This window comes from Dermacentor silvarum, chromosome 1 (genome assembly GCF_013339745.2).
Source record: "Dermacentor silvarum isolate Dsil-2018 chromosome 1, BIME_Dsil_1.4, whole genome shotgun sequence".
Classification (NCBI taxonomy): Eukaryota; Metazoa; Arthropoda; class Arachnida; order Ixodida; family Ixodidae; genus Dermacentor; species Dermacentor silvarum.
In genome coordinates this window covers 120,027,458-120,045,829 of record NC_051154.1, presented here as the reverse complement: position 1 = coordinate 120,045,829, position 18,372 = coordinate 120,027,458, and the positions used below count along the sequence as shown (strand labels likewise).

The 18,372-nt window shown below is 45.8% G+C and overlaps 1 protein-coding gene across 2 annotated transcripts in view; it reads left to right on the top strand.

Annotated features, from left to right (window-relative positions):
- Positions 1-18,372, top strand: part of LOC119435928 (inactive peptidyl-prolyl cis-trans isomerase FKBP6) — a 38,043-nt gene that overhangs the window by 1,497 nt on the left and 18,174 nt on the right. For both annotated transcript variants that reach the window (XM_037702629.2, XM_049660902.1), the window contains exon 3: positions 7,566-7,794. In XM_037702629.2, coding sequence (XP_037558557.1) covers positions 7,566-7,794 — 229 coding nt within the window. The remainder of the gene's footprint in view (positions 1-7,565; positions 7,795-18,372) is intronic.

The following is an 18,372-nucleotide window of genomic DNA, read 5'->3' as shown; positions in this document are numbered from 1 at the left end:
TGATGGACCACATGAAGCTCCAGAGAAGTGTGTGGTTGCATGCGCGCAATAAAACCCACAAGACTGCAAGGTTCAAGTGGGAACAGCAAAACTAGAGGACAAGGTCCGGTGAAATAGACTAGGGGGAGGAAATTGCATGTCTGCCCTCCGTCTAGAACTCGTTTCAGCTTAACACTCATTTCAGCTCAAGAAAGTGGATGCTAGCACTGCCCTTTAATAAAGTGGCCGCTGGGCTTTAGTGGAGATTACCAGGAGAGATTCCTGAATGAAAATTTATCTAGGGCCTCTCTGTGTCTCTGCAGCTACACTTGTGTGAAGGTGTTTCTTGAGTTACATCTTGCCGTAGCATTAACTGAAGCACAGATTCAGGGGTTAGCACTTGGAGTTGAAGCCCATTTGTGAATATGGCGGCAATTCCTTGTGTCGGTGTATGCCCAGTTGGGTTGAATACAGGAGCCGTAGCATTCACTAGTACCAGAGCAGCCCAGCAATGCTTGGTGCAACATTCTTAATTCTGTATCACAGCATTGCTGATTCTGCATGCTAATACTAGAGGTATTACAATTTTAAACCTTTATTGAGACTGTAGGCAATAAATTTAACTGTCACCTTCCCTGTCAGAAAGTGCAACTCTAGGAAAAGTGTGCAATTTCATTAGCATAGAAATTGCACTGATGTGGCAGTGCAATGCCACTGTAAATAATTGCTTCATGCATAGCATGGTAGGGTAAGTAGTGCACCAGGGCATTGTCCTACTGCTGCTCTTGTGTTGACAGATTCTTGATAGTGCTCACATTATCAATATATAGAGGTTAGTTTTGTAAAGCCAGCGCCTCCTCTATACTTTCAGTGCCCGGCAATTCACGCTCTCAGCGCTGTCGCATCTCCGTTCATGTAGCGCGCTTGGCAGCCGTGAGGAGGCGCCACGTAAACAGGGTTTGTTTACCTCCCAATGGCTCGTGCGATTCGGCCATTTGGGATTTGGCGACGTGCTTTGCTGATTTCAAATACGTGCTTTTGTGACACGTCTCGCTTGGACTGACATGGCGTACTGTTGCGTGCCTTTGTGCGAGTCGGATGAAAAAAACAAGACTCCGGGACTTTCATGAATTTCTATCAGACTTGGTATTGAGGGATTGCCTTGGCATTGCCTGTGTACATGCCTTTCCTGCAGGTATCTGCGACCGTCTATGTCGGTGGCTATACTGTCCGCGTCATCAGTGAGCAGATAACCACGAGAACTGTGTGGCAATCGCCATCCAAGCCAATAACAAATCGGCCATTGTAGACGTTCACTCGCAGCCAAGACTGTGGGGGACTTTTATATCCCTCTGACGAGCTGCTTTTTGTCTTGGACATCTTGTGTGTTTACTCTGAGCAAGCCTTGACGGAAAATCTAGCTTTTCGGAGACCCATGACTAGCTTGGTGGCACACGTACGCTGTTCCAGCTCTGTGTGCCTCAAAGTTGCTGCAGTGTAAAGAGAATGACATGATGGCACCGGCAGAAGCTGATTGAACTTATTGCAGTGCGTTTTGTGAGGCCTCTCCTTGCAAACTATGGATTTAGCGTCACAGACAAGTACGATGCTTACAAGTACTTTGCTCAAAAGCCACTTTCAAGAAAGAGTCTAAAACTGTGATAAGCAGTACACTTATTCAGGTGATCTTTGCACAATTGTGCACATAAAGATAAATAGCCTAAAGTAGTTTGAAAATAAACATTCCTTGTACGTATTTCAATAAACTTGAAACACTTCTGATTGGATCCATTCTGCAGATTTGAGTAAGTGTTGCACTTCTCATTGTTTTTCAGGTATGCCACTGAAGAAGCCAGAGAGGCTCTTTCTGAACACACTATATGTTACATGGTGGACATTTTTATATATGACTTCATTCTAGAAGGTCCTTGCATGTCGTTCGGATTCTGTCAACTTGACAATTCATTGAATAGATTCTGTTGAGGGGCTTTAAAGCATGGTGTGTGCATTCTTCCAACCCGACATCGTTGATTGAATTGAGTATTCTTGGTCTGTTCTGCTGTGTTTGAGTATTAGTCTGTTCTTCTGCTGCTAGAAATGCAGTAAAGCTAAATTTTATATGGGTCAACTGGCGCCAGAAGAAGACAAGTGCACTTCACATCCATTCACATTCTTTAATATCTGTATCTGCTTCAGATGTCTTTTGGTTAATTGTTTTTCTCAGTTGTGTTTTTCTTTGATACCTTTACTCTGTGCTCCTCATGGGGCCTCCAAGATATGTTGAAATAAACATCACCTATCCAGATCTGCAGCAAACAAAGCGGGAGAATACGTCTTGCTGTGTTTTTATTCGCTGCGTTGCCACATGCCACCGTGCGCACCGCCCTCCGCCCCTCCGCTGCCCTGATAAACCAGCGTCGGGAACCCTGTTTAGGTGGAGACACCTGGCGGCAATGTGTTGCACTATCGCCGCCGACGGCGGCGGGCTATTGTTCTCCGCTCTTTTGCCGGGCACTGAAAGTATAGAGGAGGCGCTAGTAAAGCACATCCACCATGGTGGCGTAGTGGCCCAAGGGAAATCAAGTCCTGGCCGTGGCAGCAGCATTTCGATGGGGATGAAGTGCAAGAACGTCTGTGTACCGTGCATAGGGTGCATGTTAAAGAACCCCAAGTGGTCAAAATTAATCCGGAGTCCTCCACTGTATCATGCCTCATAGTCATATCATTGTTTTGGTGCATAATACCCCAGAATAAAATTTTTTTGTAAGGCATATTATTGTGAGGGATAGTGACAATTTTGTTAAAATGATTCAAGGTAAAAAAGGCATTTGCAAGTGGTGTCAGCAAACTTGCAATAGTATTCACAGGCAAGAGAGAGAAGGTGAAATGAAAGGTTGGGAGGTTAACCAGGGCTGATCTCGGTTGGCTACTCTGCATGGGGGAAGGGGAAGAAAATCAAGATTTCACCTTGACGAGGTAGTGAAAATTCTCAGCGCTGTATCAAAGATGGTTGTTCAGTTCAGTTGCCTTCAGAAATCGCAGCAGTGCTTTTGGGGCCTTCTGCAACTGTGATATGCGTGACAATGGTCTCAATATCTTGTTAAATGAGAAACGTCTTCTGTCAAGCTGGTTTAGAGCTGTGTGGAAGGCAAGCCTTTCATTTTCGAAAGACAGGCAGTAGCACAGAAGGTGATTAGTTCTTTGCCACCAAAGGCATTGCATTCGGCACTATTAGTCATTCATATCAAGAATGAGCGTGCATTGGTAAATCCAACGCCCAGGTGTAAGTGACAAAGTACTGTTTCTTCACTTTGGTAAAGACCAGGTAAAACGCATAGTTGCTTGGAAGGTTTAACTGGTCCCATTAACGTCAAGTTGCTAAGCTCGATCTGCAAGATTGTTGGGGCAAATTGGCTTTATTTGCAGTTTCATAAAATGAAGTTTGCTCTAAAGAAACGAGATGGTGCTTTCGGCGGCGTGCCACACGTTGTCTCAACGAAAGCGCACGAATACGAAACCATCAACACTTCTGCCCTGCTTCTGTGTGATCAGCTGTCGGAAATGCAACTGGGTTTTCACTGTGATCCATTCACGCTGAAAAATGTGAAGCGGTGGAGTGAAGACGTGCGCAGGAGCTGGCTCCAGAAATAGTGACTCGCATATTAAATAATCCACATTAAGTAGACAGCAATAAGTTTGCTTATTGCTGTCTACTGTGTCTACTATTACTGTGGAATAGGTTTGCTGGAACAAGCCTCGTCCCCGCAAGGAGGGCTCTCCGGGATGGCCGCTGACCCGGTTTCGGTGTATGCCTGCATGGCGCAGTGACCGAAGCTGGAGTTCTGAGCGATATCCGCTTCATTTTGCTGCTTCGGGTCCTTTCTTGGCTCGGCCGCCACTGTATCCCAGTCTATTCTAGACGATTCCGCAAAGTCACCCATGTGCTCAGGTCTGAGGAAGGCCTCCAGCGCCTCCTTAATATTCTCATGGCCGCTGGAACAAGCCTCGTCCTCACACTGGACGGACTCCGGAATGGCCCTCGATTTTATACCGGCGACGGCCTTTTTCTCACGCTCAGGCTCTGAGGGGTCCGCCATCTCGCACTTTTCGTGCTCTTCCCTCACTGGCGCGTCCTCAACCGCGATTTCTAGTGCGACTTGTAGCTCGGTCGCCTCAATAGAATGCACTTTCTGTCCATCACTCTGTGCCTCCCTATCACTCTCAAATGGAATACCGAAATGCTGGAATAAAGCTCTCTTAGGTATGTTGTAATTCCGGTACTCGCCATCTGAAAGGTGAACTAAGGCACAGGCCACGTCGCCAGGAAGTACCCCCAACAACCCAACAGACCAACAGTCACGGTCCAGCTGTTCCTCCGTGCAAACCTTCTCGAAAAAAGCCAGAAAGCTTTTTATGTTTTCGCCGTCCTTAATTACGTGCAGCCTAGACCGTGCCTGCAGTGCCCTGAGATACTGGATTTCCTTATGAATTTCTTCCATCCGAATTTTGTGCTCTGCGGCTGCCTGTTCTCGTTTCCGTTGATCTTCTTGCCATTTGCGTTTACGTTGCCTTTCATACTCTTCATCTTCGCGTTCCCCATCTTCGCGTTCCCGTTCACACTCTTCCTGTTTTCGCTTTCTCTGGTCCTGAATATCGTCCCAAGCCTCCACGATCTCATCTCTGCCACTTGCCTCTAGTGCATCGATGACCCCTGCCTTCTTTAGCTGTTTCCCACAATCCATCCCGAATTCCCCGCATATTGCGTTTAGGTCCTTTCTGCGCAATGACCTCCATGGCTACCTCTGTTTTGCCGACAAGTTTCTCAAGGAATTAGTGTAGAAGCAAGGTTTCTTTAAACAAGGCTTCTAACACCCTTGTTACCAGGAACAACTACGTTAAGCCTGGCAACTCTCAAGGAGAAAAGGTCGTGCACTCACCATGCCAAAGTCGAAGTGCTGCGCAGACTATCTGACCGCTGCCGTCCATTGTTGCGACTGGGGGTCCGAGGATTTGGGTTTTCCCGTCAGCAGGCGGGGGGGTGGAGTAAGGGAACATAGGGCTGGGCCCGACACCCAAGACGTTTAAATACACACATTTATATTACATATTTACAGGAGAATTTCAAAAAATGCTGAAGATAGGAAGTTCTCGTTCAAGTTCAGGTTGTCGAAGACCCTCACCGAGCGTGCGTCCCCCCCTTTTAACACCTTCGTTCCCTTTGTCCCATCGCCTTCCCCCAATCAGGCGTCAGGAGACGGATTTCACCCTGTCCCACCAAACCGGAGGTTCGTGGCACTTTTTCTCCGACGAGAGCTTCATGCCAAGCACAGGCACCTCACTGGGCACAAACGGGGAAGGGGGGGAGGCACACTGACCCCGTCTCCGGTGCGGCAGTGTGGGCAGATGACGAGTCACCTGAAGATAGGTCCCCTCCCGGGAGAGCCCAACTGCCGGCCATAATTCGTCATGGTCAGGATGGCTCGGACGGGGTCGACGGCTCGTTCACGGCTCGTTCACGGCTCGTTCACGGCTCATTCATTATCTTTGTGAGCGACCGTTCTCAAGGTGAAACGGCCCATCACAACATTAGTAAGGAAATGGGTGTTCCAGTGCTCGAACAGTGTCCTATGGCTCCAGCGGAACTGTTACTGCCGTGGCAGTGGCAGCTCATAGAGTGTGACACATCATTTGTAGAGGTCACGAAACACGCGCCAGAGGCACACATTAGAATGCATTTCCTAGAACTTCAGTCCAAGTACTTGTGCACAGAGTTTTACACAGACGCTTCTAAGTTGCATGCCGGGGTGTCTAGTGCAGCCGTCGGCCCATCCTTCTCGTAATCCGGTGTACTCCACCCAGAAACAATTATCTTTACGGCTGTGACCTATGCACTATTGTCAGCTGTAAAGCATATAAAGAAATCAAAACTTCAAAAGACTATTATATTTAGAGATTCCCAAAGTGTTGTAAAAGTCTTGAAGTCACTCTTTAAACACAAAAATCCTGTACTCATTGAGCTCTATTGCGCTCTATGCAGAGCGTATATATCTAACAAGCATGTCATTATATGTTGGGTACCGGGCCATAGAGGCATCAAGGGTAATGTGCTAGCAGACCAAATGGCCACATCGCTACATCGCACAGCTGCTGTTCCTGCAACAGATCTTAAACATCTCTTGCGAAAGAAACTGCGAAGCCACTGGCAACGCTTGTGGGACACTGAAAGAAATAATAAACTTCACTGGATTGAGCCACAGTTAGGTTTCTGGCCCTCTGCAATGAAAACACGACGAACTGATGTCCTATTCTGTCGTCTGAGAATAAGACACACATATAGCACCCACAGTTTTTTGCCGACTGGCGATGAACCACTAACATGTGGTAGATGTGGTGAGAAGCTGACTGTCCTCCATGTCCTCCTGGAGTGTCGGGACGCCAAAACAGAAAGATTTTCCTCTAGCATACCGCTATCATGTCCCTCTCCATCCCATTATGTTTCTTGGTGCAGAACCATTTTTTAACACCAACGCAGTTCTAGAGTTCTTGAATGACATATTACGTGTAATTAGACCGATAAATTCGTAGCACATCCTCTCGCCAGAGGAATTTGCTGCGGTAGTGTTTTGTTTAGCACATGCCTCCAGGTCCTTGGGTTTCATGGGCTCTGTTTGGGCAGTAGTGCTTCATGCCAATTTTTGCATCCGACATTTTGTATATTGTAACATTTATTCGCAATGCATATTTCATGTTCATAGCACACATTAGTCATTGCCATAATCTTATTACGTGTGGATTTTGTGCACTTACAGCGACTATTTTTAGGCCCCCTTACAGCCACGTCATATCCACCACTTGTAATTCATCGCTCCAATTCTAACTCATTATTAATAACACTGGCCTGGCGCTCTTTAGCCATACGTGGCCCTTGCGCCACAAAACACTACATGCATAGTTTGTGTCCTGTCGGTGCAAAGTTGTATGTGGTGTTCATTTTCAGTTCCATGATGTTTTTCATATGTGAACAATTTATTTGCATTTTCCCTTTTTACCTCTAGCTAATTTATTTTTAGTACGTAGCTGCCACATATTTTTTTCTTTACCTCTGTTAAAATTTTATTTTGCTTCTGTCAACATTGAGCTGTGTGTAAACTGGGAATAGTCTTTATGCTTCTAGGCAATTCTGTGTACTGGTTGTCTGAAGAAAGATGAATGAATTAAATTCTATTGTTAGCATGCACTCTTGTTATAAGGTGGTAAATAAGATATGGCATGAGAAATGGTTTATGCCCATGTTGAATACCTATTTTCACCCTTGTTTGCACACTTACAGGTGTAGAGTTGCAAACTAATTGCCTGTTAATGCATTGGCGCAGAAGTATGACCCATCCTTTCATTCTGTTTCTAAGGAACATGTTTATAACTGCAGCTCGTCTTGCACCTGCTCCTTTTGATAATTGCTTGTATATCTGTCAGCACATGGAAGTAGTAAAAGTATTCTTGTGGTGTCTTATTCATGTGTGGCTAGAAATGTGGAATAAACTGGGAAAAGTCAGAAGTGGCATAGCAGTGAACTGTTCTCTTTACAGGAATGTGCAGCATGGAACAGTATTTGAAATTCAGCCTGAGCCAGCAAATCAAGAGAAGGCCGAAGAAGAGCTAACTTTTGAACCTGCAAAAGTTATGGAACATTTGCGGCTTGACTTGCTGGATGGAGGCGAAGGTGAAATAGACCCAAACTCTGAAATAACCCTTCCATTTGAGAGGATGGCTTTATCTATGCAGCCTCTCACAAAAGACCAAGGAGTCCTCAAGAAAGTAAGTTCATTGATATATAATTGATTAGTAATGACACAAGGAAATTTTATTTGAAATCTATTGAAGGTAGAAAGAACAAGTATTTTTAGTCATGTCTTTGAAGTTACACAAGCAATGTACTCTTTTTGTGTTACTACTACGTGTTTTTGGGTGCTGGACTAAGGCGCACATTTGTGTGTGCCTGCATGGGAATTACAAGTGGGTGTCCTTAACTCTTTTGTTGCCATGGACAACACTTTAGCATATAATGCAACATTATAAATTGTACAAAAGTAATTGGTGTTTTTAAATACAAACGTTACAAGATAGAAATCTTTAATAAATAAGCATAATTTTACAAAGCCAACGTTTTTGTGGCCACTTGAAAAAAAGATCTGGTATCTACAGAAAAAATCAAGTGCAGATTGTTATGTTGTTTGGGGGTCGTATGGTTATTGTACGACCAGGGTTGCGATGCGACAGCACGGAGCCACAAGTGACATACCGCCATGAGTGTCGAACAAGCACTGGCTAGGCTTGGCTTGCCTAGCCTTTTTATTATACGAGGACATGGGTAGGGGGCGCTAGCAACTATACATAACACGCCCCTCTTTTGTTTCCAAGAAACTAATATGAGAGGTACAAACACAATAACGACGTTCATTCCCGGTACCTGGGCGGTGGCTGTGTGTGTCTCCCAGCATGTGTCACATAGGTCGAACCTTGTCGGACTTGAGCAGGTAGGTTGCGAGATGTAGCATCACCAACACTTGCACTTGGCACAGGCTCATTGTTGGTCCATATTCATCCAGGGTGTAGTCTTCTGCTGAGTGGATGGCATCACTCATCCTTTGAACACGTGGCCTTAGGTGTACACGGTTACGTACATATTTTGCTCCATCTGTGGTTCGCACAGTGTAGCGCCGTGGTTGGGGACCAACTTGAGTGACAACTGCCTTTTGCCAGGTATTTCTGTGCCTCACCCAGACAGGCTGGTACTTTTCCAAAGTTGGAAGTGTACGAGTGCGGTTGTCTCCATGCTTGTGCTGCGCACTCTGTGTGCGTTTAAGAAGTTGCTGATGCGCAACAGTGGAGTAGTATGGTTTCAGGCTTATTGGTAATGTTGGTATAAAAGTTCTCAATCTCCTGCCCATTAACAGCTCTGCAGGGGAGCGTGCTCCAATGGTTGGGGTGGCATGGTAATTGAGAAGAACCAAAGACAGGTCCTTGCCATCGCTGCATGACTTGATCAGCATCGTCTTGACCGTCTGTATTGTTCTCTCCACCTGCCCGTTGGACCTGGGATAAAAGCGTGACGATGGGTCATGAACAATGTCCCATTGATGCAGAAATGATTTTAATGCTTCAGAGTCAAATGGTGGTCCTTGATCTGAAATAAGGACATTAGGGATTCCAAAGCGTGCAAATATGTCTTTCAGGACCATAATAACCGACGATGCTGTCGTAGTTTCCATACGCTTCACTTCAACGTATTTTGAAAAGTAGTCAACTACAAGGATATACATGCTGCCTTGACAGTGGAAGAAATCAACGGCCAATTTTTCCCATGGTCTTACTGGCAAGTCTGTCAAGCAAAGGTTGTTGTGGGTTTGACTTCTGGTTGGATTGGCATATGTCACAGCTTGAGACTAGGTTGACGATGTCCTTGTTGAGTGGCGGCCAATAAACGCTCTGGCTTGCCAATCCCTTACAAGCCACAATGCCGCGATGAGCTTGGTGCAGTTTCGCTAGAACCTCAGCTTGGAGGGCTGCTGGAATTGCAAGGCATTGCCCACAGCATATAAAACTTTCTGTGATGTAGAGTTCACTCCTTATGTGAAAGTATGGTTTCGCTACAGGGTGGACATCACAAAGGCGATCTGGCCATCCATGTTGAATGTACTCACTTAGTTGCTGTAAGGTTGGATCTCGATCTGTTGCTTCTTGAATCTGCTTTAGTTTTGTAGGCGACGCTTGAACCAGAGTCGACACCATTAGTCCTGGGTCGCTGTCTGTAGTTTCTATCTTGGATTCAGGATCTGGACACCTTGACAGTGCATCAGCCACAGACAGTAGCTTCCCTGGTACGTACACGAGTTTAGTGCTGTAACACTGAAGCCTGAGCATAAGCCTTTGAAGTCTAGGTGACATGTTGGTTAGATCCTTAGTATGCAGTCCAACTAGAGGTTTGTGGTCTGTTTCCACAGTTACCGATCGGCCAAGAGTGTAGTAGTGGAAGCGCTCACATGCAAACACTACTGCTAAGAGTTCTTTTTCGATTTGAGCATAACGCTGCTGGGGCGCTGTGAGAGCTGCAGAAGCATATGCAATTGGTCTGCCTTCCTGTAACAGAACCAATCCCATGCCATACGAGCTGGCATCTGTTGAAATAGTGATGGGCTTAGACTGGTCGAAATAACGCAATACTGGTGCTGTTGAGAGCTTCTGTTTGATGAGGTTGAAGGTCTCAGTATAGCAACTTGTCCAGTGCCACGCTACATCCGCCTTGAGTAGCTCACGCAATGGGCTGGTCGTTGCTGAAAAGTTGGGGATGAACTTTGTCAGATAGGTCACCATTCCTAAAAACCTTTGTAGCTGTGACTTGTCGGTTGGCACGGCCATGGCTTCAATGGACTTGACTTTTTCAGGGTCTGGAGCTAGCCCCTCGGAGGAAAGCTGATGTCCCAGATATGTGATGGCTGAAAGTCCCAACTTTAATTTTGCTTTGTTGAACTTCAAGTTGTTCTTTCTTGCAATAGTCAGCACCGTTCGAAGATGAGCCATGTGTTCTACGGAAGTCCTTGAGGCGACCAGTATGTCGTCGAAGTATGGCTTGACTATGACTTGGCCTTGAAACACTTCATCAATGGCCTGTTGGAACAGCTCGGGAGCTGTGGCAAGCCCAAAGGGTACTCTGAGAAAGCGGTATCTGCCCCAGGGTGTTGTGAAAGTACAAAGCCTTGAACTTGCCTCATCCAGGGTCAGTTGCCAGAATGCGCTCTTGGCATCAAGTATAGAGAACACTGTTAAGCCACTTAGGCTTGCAAAGAGCTCCTCAGGACATGGTATGGGGTAGTGGTGCCTCTTGAGGGCTGCATTTAGGTTGCGTGGATCCAGGCACAAACGAACAGTCCCGTCTTTCTTTGTTATCACCACAATTGGATGAACCCACTCACTATGTTCAGTCACTGGCACTACCACGCCATTCTCCTCCATTCGTTAAAGCTCCATTTTCACCTTGTCCTCGAGCGCACATGGTATTCGGCGAGGCGCACAAACTGTTGGAATGTCACCTTCACGCAGGTGAATGCTGTACAGTCCTGGAAGTTGACCGATGCCTTCAAAGATGTCAGGAAATTCATCCAGCACTTGCTGGTACTGCTCTTGGGGCAGTGTGTTGGCCGAGTTTGTTACTGCATGAAGAGTCTTCACACGTGAGAGTAATCCCAAAGTTGTACATGCAGTGGCTCCCAGTATTGGTTTTAGTCGCTCCTTCACCAACAGAAATCTGAGTTGGCACACCCTGCTGTTTACTGCACAAGTGAGTTCACATTCGCTGTCTATAGGAAGCTGTTGCCCACTGTAGGTAGTGACTTTTGCTGTCATTGGCTTTGTTGCTGGTCTGCACGGCCACTGTGTGAACATCTGTACAGGAATTATGTTAACATCTGACCCGGTGTCTAGCTTGAATGTCACTTCATGCCTATTCACACTGACAGTCTCGCTCCAGTCAGCTGTGTCGACAGTGACACTGCACGCAGTCAAACAGCCCAAGTATAATTCCTCCTGTGAGTCTTGCTGTGGATGCTCGTTTAGCAATCCAACTTGCGGTCTGTACACTGCTGGCTGCCGACGTGGCTTTTTGCACAGATGTGCGAAATGGCCAAGTTTTCCGCAGTTGTGACAACTTTTGCCATAAGCTGGGCACTGTCGAGGGATATGCGAGGTTCCAGCATCGAGAACACTTACGATTAGAATTTTCAAACGAGCGATGAGGCTGCTGAGGCCTGTTGGCACTTATCGGGCGATCCGATCGCTTCGTGGGTTTTTTATGCTCGTGAACGGCATTAACCTCTGGCTGTTGGTCGCTTGTTGCGATTTCCTGTACATGCCTCTTCGAGATTTCAGCTGCCTTGCATGCAGACACAATTCTTTCAAGCGTAACGTCGCGCTCTCGTAAGAGACGTTCACGGAGAGCTCCGTCACGAATGCCAACCACTATGCGGTCACCAATGAGTCTGTCGCACTTGTCGCCAAAGTCACATTTCTGCGCCTGTCGTCGAAGATCAGTTACAAAATCGTCAATTGACTGACCTGGCTTTTGCACCATAGAGTTGAACAGGGCCGTTGCCTGTATGATGTTCTTGTACGGGCAATACAGTTCGTCAAACGGCAGGATCCGCAGGAAAAGTCTGTGCGATGCAACGAGCATACGGTCCCAGTACATGAAGCAACAATGCCTTCCGTGCTGACTTAGGCTTAGTGTCGTATTCACAAGCCAGTTCATATATTGTGTATGCTTCCCGCCATTCTTCCCATGCGGTCGGTGGGTCATCACCCGGTTCGAAGTGCGGTGGTGGCTGGATAAACGCGCTGGCCATGCTTGCTGGTTGTGGGCGAAGAGCCAGTCAATCTTCTGACACCATGTTATGTTGTTTGGGGGTCGTACGGTTATTGTACGGCCAGGGTTACGATGCGACGGCACGGAGCCGCAAGTGACATACCGCCATGAGTGTCGAACAAGCACTGGCTAGGCTTGGCTTGCCTAGCCTTTTTATTATACGAAGACATGGGTAGGGGGCGCTAGCAACTATACATAACACAGATTATATGTTAAATAAATGTTCCAAGCCACACAACTGTTTTTGGGTACGAAACACGAAATGTGCTTGAAAAGAAGAAAACCTTTCAGTCAAAACCTGATCTTCTCGGCAGACAACTGGTTACTTTTTCTGCCAATTATAACCCTTCATTGCTATGTGATCGTAAATCTGACTACCTATGTAATGTCGTTCTCTGCTGGTGCTCTGATCCTTGTACAAAAATCTGATGTTGATCAGTAATCACGAGCCACACGCATGTTTTTCCCTTAAGCAGCGAAGGGTAAATGCCACATGCATTTTCACCACAGCCCGCACATTTCAGTTTACCAAATGTTGTTTTTGCAGCAAGAACAAAACTGAAAGTAATTCTGAAAGCCCTTTTTCTGAGCTACGTACTGGATAGCATTATGCGTCTGAAAAAATGGTTTCAATGTGCCAAAATCGGCGATCGAAATCGTCTATCACTGGTGATCTATTTGAATACTTGTGGCAGCGAAAGGATCACTTGTCCATACCCTTCCAGGGCAAAAACGTATGCACTGGTTCATTACAATAAAGGAGAGCTTTAGGTTAGGGGACACAAGCCGCACCAAAGCGTTGGGGGCGCAAACTGAATTGTGGACCCTTTGCGCTCTTTTTTGCTTGCTTTGGGTTCTTTTGTACACCCGGCAGTTTGCGTCTCCTAATGCTTGGGTGTGGCAGCTCTCTGAAGTTGCAACACCTTACTTGTGTAAAAAAAAAAAGTGTGTACTATATTTAAACATTTAGTCAGATGTTCATATAGCATATTTTTATACCCTAATTTGGCATTTCTTTTTGTAGCATGCCATCCATTGTCATTGTACATTTTTATTTTGAGAAAAATTTGAGCAAAGCCCCTTACAATAGCCTTTATTGATGTCATGGCAGTGTTTGTTAGCAGTAGCAGAATAATATTGGCGTGATTGCCTCTAATTTATCTTTGTGAGCCTGTCAATAGCTTTCTACAAACACAAAACAGTTTGAACACAGGATACAAAAAATACACACCAAGCACTAACAACCACTAATTTTATTGCCTATTTGCTGCTTGTACACCAGGGATGTACAAAAACAAAGCATATGAAAGCCATAAATGTAGAAAGTTTACATGGCACATTACGCATGGTTCAACCGCCTTTTGGGTCACATTCCCTTCATTCGTGGCATTTTTCTATGATGCTTTACTTTTGAACTTGGTTTTGAACTATTGACTTTGGCTTTGTAGTTGTTTTCACTGCATACCTTTATATGCATACTCAGATTCTCCTGTGCACATCTCCATTTTACCCCTTCAAGCAGCACTAAGTGACAAAGGCATACCTGTCAATTTTTACGAAAAATAAATTCTGTTTGCAAAAAAAGGTTTGTTCATCGATCTTTGAACCTTCCACTGGAAGTGTTCTGACAGTGAAAGGACAGGGGGGCACTTGCTTTGAACAAGTTTATACAAATAAGCTCCTGAAGCAGGCAAAGTTCGCAACAGCAAAGTCGCTGAATATGGAAATATGGACAATGTGTTGCTCATTAGTCCTTGCTGTTTCAAGTTTGCTACTGCCCATGAGCTGTGTCTAAAGCTAAAATATTGTTAGTAAAGTGTGTATAGTATCCTGTAAAGGATGCGTGCTTAGGGCAAACTTTATAAAAAGTGCATGTTATGGAGAAATCGAGTTTCTGAGCCATCGTGAAACTGGCTCATAATGCAAAAATATGGAAATTTTGAGATTTAGCCACATTGTTGCGAAACACAAAGATTACTTCTTATCATTCTTACCTCAGAAATGTGCATTCTGAAACTGAAGTTCTGTGGCATTGATTTTTGACCTTTTTACCTGCGTAGCACCTTCATATGAGAAAGTGAACTCATGCATGAAGTGAAAATGAAATCAATGCAGTGCTGTTGGAGCGTGCATCATGTGGGTGGGTGCATTTTTTTAACTCATCAGGTAACTGGAGTTTGTCAACCTGACAACCTGAGGTAACATAATTTGAATAAAGCTGCACGACGTCATAGAGAACACCTAAGGGTACCACCTCTGAAGAATAACTTAGTCTTTTATCAAGCATTTCATAGGACGCACAAACTTTAGAAGTGGCTGGCTGAGTGCCTTGTTCTTATGTGCCTGATGGAGTTCGGGTTGCTCTAGATATGCAAGCTCTTCCACCTAAATGTGGCCAACAATTAAAATGTGAATTAAAATGTAAAGTGTGAAAGGCAATCAGAGTTTGTTGATGGCCGTTGTACAAGCTATTCATGAGTATTTTTTCCATTTTGCAAAAATCATAATTTCAGTTAATTAGATAAAATTTAAAGAACCTATCTAATTGTTAAGCTGTCAATGCAAACCTCGTCAAATACACATTTAGCTTATTGCACTGGGAACGGGTAGCTACAAGACATAGATTGGTTTAATCTTTTCATGGGCAAATTTTTCGTGCTTGAAGGGAGGAGGGTCCACTTAAGCGGTTTTCTCCTGAGACATAGGCACCGACTATGGGGGGGCTCCGGGGCTCCAGCCCCCCCTACAGATCTCCGGGGGGGGGGGGGGGGGGGGTAATTCTCAGGATGGCACCAGTTTTGAGATATTAATTCCCGAACATTGCGGAGAAATGTATTGGCGTTCCAGTTACTTTTGCGCTCACCTGCCGTGGTTGTTTAGTGGCTATGGTGTTGGACTGCTAAGCATGAGGTCGCGGGATCAAATCACGGCCACGGCGGCTGCATTTCGATGGGGCGAAATGCTCAAAGACCCATATACTTAGATTTAGGTGCACTTTAAAGAACCCCAGGTGGTATAAATTATTCCAGAGTCCTCCACTACGGCGTGCCTCATAATCAGATCGTGGTTTTGACACGTGAAATGCCATAATTTGTTCTTTTCATACTTTTGTGCTTTGATGCATAAAACAACGTTTTGTTGAGAAAGTGACTGGCACGCCAATGTATTTCTCCGCATAGTTAGAGAATTAATATCTCGACACTGGCACGGCCGCTGGATAAAAAAAAAAAAAGTCGCGGCCTGCTGCGTCGCGTCGCCGTCAATGGGCAAGCACGTCTCGGCTGAGTGGACAGTTGCGGCCGCTGTTTTTGGTGAGGACGCCACTGCTACGGTACGCAAGGCAGACGCCGGTTCGTGCTACAATGTGGTTCCCTCAGGATTTATGCGTGTTCGTGTGCTTTTTCGTGCGCATTCTCGTGTGCTTTTTTTGTGTGATCGTGTGTGTGAGCAGCTTGCCTTATGTTTCTTGTGCTTGAGTACGGTTCTTTGGTGTGCGCGTGTGTGGCAGTTTTTTCAAGCGGTGTGATGCCACGAAGCTCTTGTGTGCCGCTGTGCAACTCGGCGAGAAGAGACGCTACTGTGAAGCACCACGAATTCGCCTGTGATGTACAGCATCGGAAAGCATGGCTGAAGAATATTACTCGCCAAGGGCCGTCAGGGAATGGAAGCATGTGGAAGCCACGCAACAGGTCGCATTACATTTCACTATGAATGATTATAAAGAGAATACGAAGATTAGGCTTTTGCTTCCGACTGCGGTCCTGACTGTTTCTCGGTAATCCGTAGTACATGCAAAAAAATAACGCGCAGCCGAGGAAACTTTTTTTTTTTTTTTTTTCGAGTCCAGGAAAAACAGCGACCGCAACTGTCAACTTAGGGAGCCTACATGCAAGCGACGGTTGCATGTAGGCTCCCTAACTCAGCGGAGACGCGCTCACCCACTGGCGGCGACATGACGCAGCAGGCTGCACCTTTATTTATGTAAAAATGTATGTGGACTGTTTTCGCTGAGCGATACCTTCGCATTCATCATCTTGTAAGTAAACGCGATCCATCGTCTTGAAGTCGTCTTGAAGAAACACGTAAATCCACTCCAGATTATTCATAATAGAACACTTCTTTTCATTTCAGGTGAGTCGAGCGGGTAGCCTTCATGGAGAGCATTGAGGCTCACTATACAAAAGATTGGCACTCCTAGGGTAGACTTTTGACATATGTGGGGTAATCGGCACTTCTAATAAGGACATCAATATTCCACCTGTAATGGGCAACTGTAAAATGTGTTATTTACGGCCTGATTAGAGTCGCTGTCGCCCGTACAAACGTGGCTGTGGAAACGCTTCGCCGTGAATGGCTGTACCCGAGCAGTGGTGCCAGAGCGGGCGTGAGGAGAACTAGGCCCGAGATGCCGTTTTGACGCCACGCAACGGGCCGCACCTTTTTTAATCCAGCGGCCGTGACACTGGTGTCAGCCTGAGATTTAGTTCAAAGTGGATCCGCACTCCACGGCTAGAATTTGTAAATTGCAATATGGGCCATAAGGTAATTAGCTAAAAACTTAATTGGTTAATTTTGTTCATTAGTCAATTATGCATTTCAATTTTTTGTGCAAGTAATGCGCGCCTCTTCGAGTAGACGAGCTCATGAACTAGAATTGTACTATCTGCCACAGGCCACCTTTAAAAATTTTGGAAACTGTTCGCTGAAACACCTTGTATATAGAATTCACTCAGTAACCGAAATGATGCCTAGCCGGATTCACTCAAAATCAGAATAAATAGAAGTCTAGAAGTCATGCGCAGCAGCGCTTATACTGGGACTCAAAGTACTAAAAAAAATAAAAAAAGGGTGCAGTTTGGCCGGGAAGGCGAAGCAGTATTAGTGATAGTGAAGTAGAAGACAGTTATACGAAAGAAGATTCTTACCGTGTAAAGCCGTGTAAGGATCACACCCGTGTTCGTGCCGCACCCCCAACTTGACCGCCAATATTAAAAAAAAACCACATCCAACCGAGAAGCCGAATCGCGTTCCGTGCGATGATTCTTATCGGGCTCAACAGCGAATTGTCGCGCTCAGCGTACTTTCGCGCGTCGCTACTGGATGTTGAGAGGAGGCGATCGCAGAGGTTTACGGCGGCTTTCATACTCATAGTTGGAAAAATTAGGTCAAATGGCCCGGTCCCATGAAAGGCCCGTCAAAATTGCGACAGAAAATTGCGGCCCTTATGAGTATATACGTTAGTTATATTGGCCATATAAATTGCAGTAAACATTCACCTAAAATTAAAATAGGAAGCATAGTGTAATGCAGGGGCCATGTAAACCTGTAAACATCTCACTGATCCGATGACCTTGAGCACTCGCTTTCACAATGCAAGCATTATGAAGAACGCCGGCAGCGGAGGCGAACGGTTCGTACAGCCGCGCGATTCACCGTACCTCCGAAAATTAGATTCATCATTATCTGCCTATTTTTATGTCCACCACAGACGGTTTCTGTCAGTGGTCTGCAATGACCTTCTGTCTCTTCAACACTAGGGGCGCGGAAAGACAGCCCGGCAAGGAAGACAGCGCGCATGAAGTTAGCAGCCATCCCTGCCCCCCTTATCATTGCACCCACCAATGATTACCGCACGCGGCATAAGCGTCAGCCGCGCACAGTAATTCACAGCTACGGCAGGGCTAGATAGGAAGAAGCATTCTCTCCTTACCATCCGTGTTTGATTACGTGACCTACAACTAACCTGAATATTGAGCGCGTGGGAAATAATGCCCATCAAGCCACCATCCTTTTCGGCTCACTGTTACGTGCATTTTCCCGCACCCACAGATATGGGTCGCTCATGTACATGGCTTTTGGATTTAATGCGGAACGTCACGGCGACGACAACCGCGACAATTTGCCTGAAGTGTCGATATAATGGCTTTCGCCATAAAGCTAGAAATAGAAAATTGGTAGCAGAGGGTGTATATATATTC